Below are 11066 nucleotides of genomic sequence, written 5' to 3' on the forward strand. Positions count from 1 at the left end.
AGATAACGAACTTGTCTCGCTGGAGATGGAAAAGATCCGTTCCCTGATGGCTCCTTGCATATCGCAAGGAGGAGAATTTAATTCAAGATGGTAAAGATTATCAGTAAGAGATCAACTTTTCAGTGAATTATTACCTGGGTTCATTCACAGCTCTAGGACGAGAACCACCACCACCACCCCCCGCCCCCATTTCAGTATCTTCTCGGAAAACAGAATATTCCATGTGTGGTTACCGACAAAAAGGAAAAAAACAATCCTGGCCAGTTAACGGAGTAGATTTCCACATTTGATCCCACTAAGAAAATACCAAAATCAACATTAAAATAAATAAGCAAGTCAGACTTGAATTTTAGGCTCCATCCTCCACAGAGGTCTGGGTGAAGGGAAGTGAAAGGCCCAAGGTCACAAAGTTATTGACAGGGCATCCACACCAGTCTGCTAGGAAATACTGCAGCATCAGACTGCTGTTTGCTGGTGGGGATAGGATGTGGCATCTGATACCTCTCATTTGGAGGAGATAAGGGTTCTTCATCCCTAAGGATTCTAAAATAGGCCGGCAGGTATTACTCAAAACAGATCCAGATTCTTAAATCGGGAGACACTTGCTCGGTTAAGAAGGAAAGGCTGAGTTTTGGAATAAGTCACTTAACACAAAGCCTGGCTGACTGGGGAAGCCTAGGAGATCTCGCCTGCCAATCAACAGAATGAAGTGATGTAAAAGAAGTTTAAATATACACATTTTTAATGAAAAATACATGAACAGATCACTGCTCCATCACACTCATCTACAACATCCTCAATACTGCAGCTTCCCGGAGAGGTCCTCCGGGCAGCCCAGCCGCTCTCAGGCGTCAGGACAGCTCACACGAATCTTCAGAGCCCGCTTACAGTTCTTCCACCCAACTCGCTTCCCCCCGGCCACCGGCGGCGGCGGCGGCAGCAGCAGCAGGAGTCGTCAACTGCTCGGCTGCACTTCCCTGCGGCAGCGTCTGGGTTCGAGGGGCCGGCGCGAGGTCTGGGGCCGGCGAGCAGCGGAGCGGCGCCTGCGGGCCTCCCCACGGATCCGCGCGCCCGGGAGGGTCCCGGCTCCCCGCCGCAGGGCCCCCCGCGGGTCCTCCCCGCAGCTCCCCTCGTCCAGTCGTGACCGCCCCCGCGCGGGTCGCCCCCAAAGCGAGCGGAGCGGTGTGCCCGCCTCCCGGTCCCGGACACGGGGACGGGGAGCGGGGTAGGGCGCCCTCCCTCGGCCGCGCCCCCGCCGCGCCCCGCCGCGCCCCGCCGCGCCCCGAGCCCCGGGCCCCGGCGTCGCCCCCGCTCACCTCGGCCGGTCCCCGCGCTGGTGGCCGTAGAGTTGCCGCAGCCCATCGCGCCGCTGGCCGGGCGAGCGCTCGGGAGCCGGCGGCCGCGGGCGCTGGGGGCGGAGACGGAGGCGGAGTGCGGCGCGCCCCGAGCCGGAGGCCGGCGGGGGGCGCCCGGGGCTGGGGGGGGCGCCCGGGGCGCGGGGGGGCGGGGGAGCGCGGGGGCCGGGGGCGCGAGGCAGCCCCTCCCGCCGCCGAGGGGCGCGGCCAGGGCGGGGCGGGGACGGAAACCGCGGGGTCCCCCTCCCCGGCCGCGGTCGGGGTCCCCGCCGGCCCCACCCGTCACCCCGGCAACCGCGGCGCGCGCCAATCCCCGGCGTCCCCCGGGCTCTCCGGCCGCGCATTGGGCGGCGCTAAGCGGGGGCGGGAGTTTAAAGTGGGCTTGGGGCGCGGGCGAGGCGGGGGCGGCGCCCCACCCCCCGGCCCCCTGCCCCTCGGCCTCTCCTGCCCTGGCCCCCGCCTCGGGGTGGGGGCAGGCGGGGCCGTGGCAGACACGCCCACTCTCGGTACGGCGGGCGCCCAAGGAGCGTCACCGAAGGGTACTCAGGGTGAGGCCCACCCCAAAGCCATCGCTGCTTTCACAGACAGCGACGGCGCCTCTGGTCCCCGGGGACCCCTCGGACTAGCAGGGGGCCGAGTCCGCCTGAGGTTGGCCGACGCGCCCGCTGCACTTCAGCTGCATCCGCTGCAGCCCCGATGCCTGCCCGACCTCGTCCCACCGCGCAACTGCGAACTCACCCGGGACCTTGTAACCGGACATTTGGGCCAGTGTCCCTGGAGTCACACTGGCCGAGCTGCACTCCCTGCTCTGCCCCTTGGTAATTGTGAGACCTCAGCAAAGTCACTTACCCCATGACCTGTAAGTAGCAGCAGTAAGTCAGGTCAGTGTAAAGCACCTAACACAGAGCCTGATCCTAAATAAACGCCAGCTATTCCTATTCTTAAGACTATTAGAATTGAATACAAATTCCCTGCAGGTAAGGACTATCTGATTTATCATAGAGTCCTCCTGCCTCAGAGTACAGGCTCCACGGGTGTGTTGAGGGCAGCCCCGGGGGCTCTGCGGTTTAGCGCCGCCTGCAGCCCAGGGCCTGAACCCGGAGACCCGGATCGTCCCACGTCGGGCTCCCCGCTTCTCCCTCTGCCTGTGTCTCTGTGCGTGTGTGTCTCTCATGAATAAATAAATAAAATCTTTTTCAAAAAGTGAGTGTTTTGTGAGATGAATGCAAGCCAGGAATTAAATCTCCATTTTAAATCCATTTAATATTTATAGAGAACCTAGACTGTGCCAAGTCCTTTGTTAAAATTCGGTTCCAGTGATACAAACATGTAGGAGACAAGCTAATCAGGCAGACAGATCATAAACAAATTAATTACAATATAGTGGGGATAGTGACAGAGGAATACAGGGTGCTATGGGAGCCCAGAGGATGCTGGGGTCCTGGTTAAAAGAATTTTCTAAAACAAAACCGTTGTATTTAGTGACAATGTTGACCTAGAACCAAGGTCCTGGTAGACTGTTGAATATGACCTTTGAGGCAGTGGTGAGCATGGAGTGATCTTCTCATTCAGGGTACGCCATCCCTCATTTGAAAATATGCCTGGGCATTTCCTGAGATGGTAACTATTCTTGGGCAAATAAGGGTGCTTCTGAGTTGTCTGACTTCTAGAAACACTGTTTCTCCAGTTTGGCCTCCAGCATCTTTGTTCAGTGACTCCTTATAAATCCAGAACTGGTTGGAATAGCACGAGTCGAGGACTATCAGACAGCCAAAGGAAATACCCTTGCTTATTTCTGTGCTGACGCTGGACTCCAGCCCTAAGACACTTGCAAGAAAGAGAAAAACAGACCTGGACATCCAGTCAGTGGCCTGACACTGCAAGGCCTTTGTATTCTTCTGGTAAACACAGTTGCACAGAACAAATATCAGACAAGGCCACTCTCTAACTCCGAGGAAGTGAAACCAAAAATAAGACCACTTAGTAATCCTGCCTGAGTATGACAAAAACAGGGTCACTGGCAAACTAGAAACACAGCCTCACTCAATCCTGCCTAACATGAATGATCTCCTGCTTTCCTACCACTTATACTTTCGGCCCCATTCCAGACTTCCTGCCTCAAAGGTGAAATTTATCAAGAATATCCCATCATAGAATTGTCCCTGCTTCCTGACAACATCCAATCCAGAAAAAAAAAAAAAAAAGTCCTGCTTTCTTAAACCCCAACTGTAACTAACTAACTTGAACCCACATCCTAAAGAATCTTTTCTAACACCCCATTTTATTGAGATGTCTCATGGTTCCCTGTGGTGTGCATTCTCTTTCACTCCAATAGCAACAAACCCAACTTGTCTAACTACGAGGGTATTCCTGGTGGTCTTTGGTTGGAAGACCTTGACCCTTGTAAATGATAGGTGCTCTGCCTTATAAGGTTATAGAGTGTGTTATCTATTCAGCCTTTCAACAAACATTGAATGTTTCCTTTGTGCTAACCACTTTTCTAAATGTTTGAGATATAGCAGGAAACAAGGCACAGAGGAAAAATGTAGTGGGAGGAGACAGATCAAAGTCAAACAAAAGATAATTTTAGATACTCTAAGTATGATGGAAACAAAATAAAGCGGGGTACTGAAAGAGGTGCCTAGGGGTAGAGGGAGAGGTGCTATTTGAGGTAGGATCGTCAAGGAACACCCCTCCAAAGAATGGATATTTTAGCGGAGGTGTGACTGATGTAAAGAAATCAAATATGAGAAGGCCAAGCAAAGAGCATCCCAGGCAGAGGATATGGTGAGTGCAAGAGCCCTGAGGCAGAAACATGCTTGAGTATGTTTCATACACAGAAAAAGAAAAGGCCAGGATGACAGGGCCAGAGCAAAGATGGAGAGGGGTATTTGGGGAGATAAACCAGATCACAGTGGGTATGATGGGCTTTGTAAGGAGTTAAAAAAAATTTTTTTTAAAGATTTTCTTCTTTTAGTTACTTATTCATGAAAGACACAGAGAGAGGTGGAGACACAGGCAGAGGGAGAAGCAGGCTCCCTGTGGGGAGCCTGATGTGGGACTTGATCCCAGGATCCCAGGATCACGACCTGAGCCAAAGGCAGAGGCTCAATCACTGAGCCCCCCAAGGGCCCCAGGAGTTAAAATGTTACTCAAAGGGCAATGCAAACTCATTTGATGAGACAATGTACACAAAGTTCCACATAAAGTGTCAGACACAGTAAGTGCCCCATAGATGTCAGTCCTGTCTCTAATGTGGAGTGAAAGAATAAGTCTAGCATCTCCTTTTTCCTTTTTAGGAATCTATTTTATTTTTATAAACCGCAGTTAATTGGATTTGGATGTTTTCAAAAACAATGAGTCAAAAGAAAATCATTAATGTATGTCTCATTTCCTGAAGGGTCAGTTTGGCTTCTTTCTCTGTGCCAGTTAAATCACACTATTGAGCTGTTATTTTCATTCTTCAAACATGAACTGACATGGTGTGAGGAAAGGAAAAGAAAGCAAGATGTAGGAGACTATGGAGCTAAATAAATCTCAGTTTTCATAGTTTTTCTTCCATAAAGGGTCCCCTGCAAAAAGTTTGCCAGCCAAGTTTTATCTTTGTTTTTCTCCTTTTCCCTGTTGACATGTTGCAAGATGGCTGCCTCAGCCCTGAGTAGCTCATCCACAAACAACAGAACTCAGCAACAAATGGGGTTTTCCCCGCTTTGGGTCCCTGTTAAAAGCTGAGAGGCTTTGGGAACACTTCGTCTCCCATTGCTTTGCCCAGGATTTAGATCAGATGGCTCCTCCTGATCCAACCACTGGGAAGGTAAATAGGATAGCTGTAACTGGCTCTGGTGAGTTCCTGGGTCATGACAGGGAACGCAGGATAGCCACCTGAACAAAACTGGGGCCCTGCCAGCAAGGAAACGGGGGTGATCAATAGCTATTTAACCAGATAATCATAGTCATAGCACATATGTGCCCCTTTGTACTCTCTCTTCCGAATTAGTTCTCTTCTGGATTAGGCTTTCTACCTCCATGGAGATGGGCACAGACCTATGATTAGTTTAGGCCAATGAAATGTGAACAAAAGTGAAATATGACTCAGAGGCTCTGTGAGTTCTGGCCTGCTGGGTGTCAGGAGGGAGGCATACAAGAGATTCGTTACAGAGGCACCTGGGTGGCTCAGTGGTTGAGCATCTGCCTTCGGCTCCGGTCCTGACCACCGGGGTCCTGGAATGGAGTCCCACATCGGGCTCCTGCAGGGAGCCCACTTCTCCCTCTGCCTGTGTCTCTGCCTCTCTCTGTGTCTCTTATGAATAAATAAAATCTTTAAAAAAAAAGAGAGAGAGAGATGTGTTATGGGTACTGCCTGAAAGATCCAGGGGAGCAGGAGCAGGAGGACGGAGGGAAAGCCTCCAGGCTGCCTTGTAGGTCTGACACCCATGGGGAAAATGTGAAGAGGGATATAGAAAGAGGACCAGATAGGAAGACGCTCAGGCTATAAAGCCGCTCTGAAAAAGTCTTGGCCTGGGCCAAGGAGAACTTTAAATGCAGATTGCTTGTGGGGTAGCCCCTTGTTGGGCAGAGATGGCCAGGCCCTAGTCACACGGCTGGGCTGTGAGCTGCCCACAGAGAGCTCAGCCTCAGCTGGAACACAGCCACAGTCGCAAAGGTGCCAACAGCTGGGGGCTGTCAGCCAATTCCACTCCTCACAGCAGGTTCTCTGGAAAGGAGATCTGAGGGGTGCATCGCCAAGCCCTCTGCACAAGAAGAAGCTCTTGGCAGAAAGTTCTAGATTCTCCAGTTTCAAGGACCCTGGAAGCACGTGTGGAAGAGCTGCATCTTTCATCAGCCTGGATCCCTCAGTCACTGTATCAGGCAGGTCCCCACCCACACTCACACCAACACCCACACCCACACCCACACCCACACTGGACCCAAAGCACGAACGAAAAAGAAACTTTGGTTGTGTTTAAGCTACTAAGATGTTAGGCTGTGTCATCATAACACACCATAACACATCAAAGCAGAGCACAGAGTTTCATAATGGATCATAACACAGAGTTGTGTTACGAGAGTACTGGGAAGCACACCTGTATCTCCTACAATAGACATTTTTAATGTTAATTTAAACACCGTAAAATTGATCACAGTATTTACTTGTTATCTCTTTTATATCTATGATTTTTATCTCTTTTGTATCTCTTTTGATTGTGTCCCCTCCTGCCTTCCTGAGTAGTTTAAAGGCAGTTATCCATGTTAACGTGTTTAGCATTTGATTTAAGGACATTTATTTGCACTTGATTAGCTTTGCTCTAGATTTGCCCAAGGTACTGGAGTTTTCAGAATCCTCTTTTAATTTTTTGACCATCATTTTTTTGTTTTGTTTTCTATTTGTTTATTTTCAGCCCTTATCTTTATTAGTTTCTTTTTCTAATTTCTTTGAAATTACTCTCTTATTTTTGTATTTTCTTAAGTTAAACATCAAACTCATTTAAGCCTTCTTTCTTTCCTTTCTTGCTTGCTTACTTGCTGGCTTGCTTTTCTTCTCAATACTGTTTAAGTTACATTCAAAGGTTTTGCTATTTCATTAATTTCACTGTTGTTCAATTAAAAATACTTTGTGACTTCCATTACCTATTAATCCATGAATCGTTGAGAGCTTTTTTGTTACCAAATGAATTTATTTTTTAAATGTACCCATATTTTTACTACTGATGTTGACTGCTCTTGGAGAGAGTTGTGAGAGTGATGGTCTGAAATGTATCGGGACTTCCCCTGTCATTCTCCATGTTTAACACTGAACATGTTTCGACAGGTTTCCTTCTGGCACATGCTATTATTCAGCCTGCAAATGACTTTTTTTTAACACACAACACTGAATACTTGAAAGTTGTATGTGTCTGATTAAACTGTTAGCTCCTTGAGGACAGGGATGAAGTCCCACCCTCTACTTCCTCACTGCCCTATGAAAGTAGGTAATGTCTTTGTGCGAGTATAAACACAGAGGGCTAAGAGACAAAATCATAAAAACATTTTTTAACTCAACAGACATTATTAATCTTAGGGCTGGTTTTTCAAGACAATTTTACATCATCTTTCTGAAAACAATGATAATGAATGTTTTGAGCCTTCCCCTGAGTCAGCCACAATGCTGACTCCTTTGATGAATTATCTCATTTAATCCTCATAAAAACTCCAGGGTGTCGGTTCTATTGCGTGGCTTACAGACTTAATATGAAGGCTGGGAAACACACCTGGGAAGCAGTCAGGAAGCTGGGGAAAATGCAGCCTCAGTGCATGCAGCCTGGCCACTGCCTGTACCCCCCACCACTCCTGTCACAAACCCAAGCCCCACCCTCTCTGAACCGTGGGCCACTCGGTCAAGACTCAAAGCCCCAGAAGGGAAGATCCAAGGTCAAACGCTATTTAGGGTCAGAGATAGAAAGAACCTGTCCTCCCTTCAGCTGAGGTAGAAGTAAGGAGCTCTGCTTCCCATGCGGATTGAAACAGGAGGTGATCTCCCCAAAAGTTGAGAGAGGGTTCACCTCCTGAGTAGTTTAAAGGAAGCTATCCATGTTAACGTGTTTAGCATTTGATTTAAGGACATTGAATTCAAGGCTTTCATCCAAGAGTTGAGGAAACAGAACAGAGGGGCCTAGCTCTCCATTCCATTATTAGTTATCAGAGTAAGAACTTAAACCCACAGCTTTTCACTTCCTGTTCCACTCTCTCCACGATACTGTTCTCTTTCATCCTGAAAGACAGACTAAACCAATGGGGTCTTGCTGACTCTCCTCCTCCCTTGCAGATATTACTCCTCCTTTGGCTCTGAAAACCCAGAAAATTGGCTGAGAAGCCTGGAGTCACTGGCTGGGGAAACAATGCTGGTAGGTAGTTTGTGGGGTGCCCTTGTCCTGGGTGGTAGAGAAGGACAATCACATCTTACCCTGGGCATGGCCACAGGCACATCTTCCTGGACATGATGCTTGGCCTCAGTGGCTGCCACACCCCTCCTTCTCCATCCCACAGCTTCTAGGTCTTTGTGACCTCTCTGGTTCTCTGGCTCGTCCCCTTTCCCCTCTATATGAGCCAGAGTAGACCTAAGCTTCCAAAAGGAACTTTACTAGGAACCCTAGAGACAAAAGTACCATTTCTAGCATAGGGAAGGGTAAATTTACACAAACCATTCTACTTGGATTAGATTTTCAGATACCCAAAAGTATATCTTCCCAGCAATGGGACCATTTCTCTTCTGCTCCCCCTCTGATGCCCCCTCTGCTTGGCAGGAGTAGTGGAATCAGAAGTCTCTGTCTCTCCCTCAGTCCTGAAGCAGCAGATGAGCATGCTCCCCTACTGCCTATTGGCCCTCTCCCTCTTTGGGTGAATGGTGGCAAAAGCAAAACAGGAAATATTGTCTCATGAAACCAAAGAGTACCTAAGCAAAGACCACTTCAATTGTGCTTTAACAAGATACTGAAAGCCAGCAGGACTCAGCTGCGTACCGTCTCTCAGCTTAGCCTCATTCTCAGGTCTCATTTGATGGCCCTGGTAGCATCAGACTCTTCACATTGTGGTGGCAAGACAACAGTAGCAGCTCTTCATGTGTGCTTAGGTTCAAGGCCAAAGAGAAAGCCCGTAACTCCTGTTAAATTCCCTGTAATCACTCTGACGGAGCCAACTTTCCACCTCCTGCTCGCCCATGAACCAGGCATTGAGGACAAATGAGTACAGCAATTCGATTGGCCAGGCCTGCTCCACCCCATCTCCCTGTCCAGACTCTGGGGCTCAGAGTGAGAAAAGGGAGGCCAGATCTTAGTCAGGAATCAAGGACGGCTTCTCTTTCCTCTCCATTTCTTACAGTAGAGCCTTATATTCAAAATATAAATCTGATCAAGTCAATCCTTCCCATCTTCCTTAGAATCTTCAAGAGCTTCCCACTACTCTCATGATAAAGACAAAAATCCTAAGGCCGGCCTATAAGACCTCACCTGGTCTGACCTCTATCCACTTCTGCTTCTATTCTCCATTCATGGCCTTCTTTGTTCTCTTGTTCCCTTCCTGTCCCTGTAGCTATTGGGCTGTTGCACCGACTGTTCTCACTGCCTGGAATGGTCTCTCTCTCCTTTGCTTAATTAATTCTTCTTGACTTTCAAGCTTTATTCAAGTATTCCTTCTTCAGAGAAGCTTGCCTCACCTCCCTGACAAGGTTAAATGTTCCTAATACAGATCCTCTGGGTCCTCTGAGCAGTTCTGACAGTTGTAGCTTTAGGTTTCTGTGTGACTCTTGGCTTAACATCTGTCTCTCTCAGTAGATTTTGTTCATTAGCGTGGAGATCAGGCCTGGTTGGGCTTTGTTGTCACTTCTCCAGCACCTCACTCAGCATATGGACCAATGGCCCAGGAATACGTTTGAGCATCCATCCATGCCACTGAGGAGCTAATCTGAGAGAAAAGGAGACAGACCTAAAAAAAAAAAAAAAAAAAAAAAAAAAAAATCCCCAAATCAAAAATATGTCCCCAAACCACCATTTGGGGTAAACGCAATGAAGATATTCATCCACACAACAGATCAAGATTAAGAACACAGGGCAGGGATCCCTGGGTGGCGCAGCGGTTTAGCGCCTGCCTTTGGCCCAGGGTGCGATCCTGGGGACCTGGGATCGAGTCCCACATCAGGCTCCCGGTGCATGGAGCCTGCTTCTCCCTCTGCCTGTGTCTCTGTCTCAAATAAATAAATAAATAAATAAGATTAAGAACACAGGTAGAGAAGCTACTTAGATGGTTGTGGTGATGTTAAAGGTGACACCTGAAGATAGGAAGGATCCGAATTCTTAAGCTCCCTAGCTTTGTGCTTCACTCAGACATGGCCACCTCAGGGCACCAAGTCTTGGTGCTTGGAACCAACAAATCGGCAGAGCCCCGAGGTGGAAAAAAACATGCTCAGCAAGTTTCCTAGGATTTCAAAACAAGAACAAATCCCAAGAAATGTGGTTCAAAATGCCCTTCTGGTGGGATGTCATGGGAGGGCTCACACCATGTAGCCGCTTCCTTTTCTCTAGACTGACATCTAATTAGTTGACTTTTTTTTTTAAGATTTTATTCATCTATTCATGAGAAACACACACACACAGAGAGAGAGAGAGAGAGAGAGAGAGGCAGAGACAGAAGCAGGCTCCATGTGGGGAGCCTGACGTGGGACTCGATCCCAGGACCCCAGGATCAAGGCCCTGGGCTGAAGGCGGCGCTAAACCGCTGAGCCACCCGGGCTCAGTTAACTGTTTTTAAAGGGAGGAAGTGGGACAGAAGCCCAAAGTAGGCATGTGACTTCAGTTTCCTTATAAAGCACCCTTTTCCTTCACTACTTGTCACTGCCAGTTCTCACAACTCGATGTTATTACATTTTTTAAAAAACTGATGTAAAATTCACATAGCATAAGTAAACCATTTTAAACTGTTCAGTTCCGTGGCATTTAGTCTTCTCGTCATCATGATCTCCTCCGTTCTCATCACCCCAAGTGGAAACCTTGTGCCAGTGAGCAGCCAACTCCCTGTTCCCTACCCTCATTCCCAGCCACCCCCACTCCCCCTGCAAGGACTAGTTTGCTTCCTGCCTCTATGCATTTGCCTCTTCGAGTTATTTCATACAGATGAAGATGTTACTGCATTTGACATTTGGGGTTATTCCAGAGTATTCTTACATTATAAAAGCTTGTACAT

General features: G+C 48.6%; 1 protein-coding gene across 1 annotated transcript in view; it reads right to left on the minus strand.

Moving 5' to 3' along the window:
• Positions 1–2209, minus strand: part of C5H12orf75 (chromosome 5 C12orf75 homolog) — a 38106-nt gene extending 35897 nt beyond the window's left edge. The window contains exons 1-2 of the mRNA XM_041756932.1: positions 2205–2209; positions 1317–1804 (exon numbers count right to left, since the gene is read on the minus strand). Coding sequence (XP_041612866.1) covers positions 1317–1804; positions 2205–2209 — 493 coding nt within the window. The remainder of the gene's footprint in view (positions 1–1316; positions 1805–2204) is intronic.
• Between the last annotated feature and the right edge of the window lie 8857 nt (positions 2210–11066).

Source organism: Vulpes lagopus, chromosome 5 (genome assembly GCF_018345385.1).
Source record: "Vulpes lagopus strain Blue_001 chromosome 5, ASM1834538v1, whole genome shotgun sequence".
NCBI classification, from domain to species: Eukaryota; Metazoa; Chordata; class Mammalia; order Carnivora; family Canidae; genus Vulpes; species Vulpes lagopus.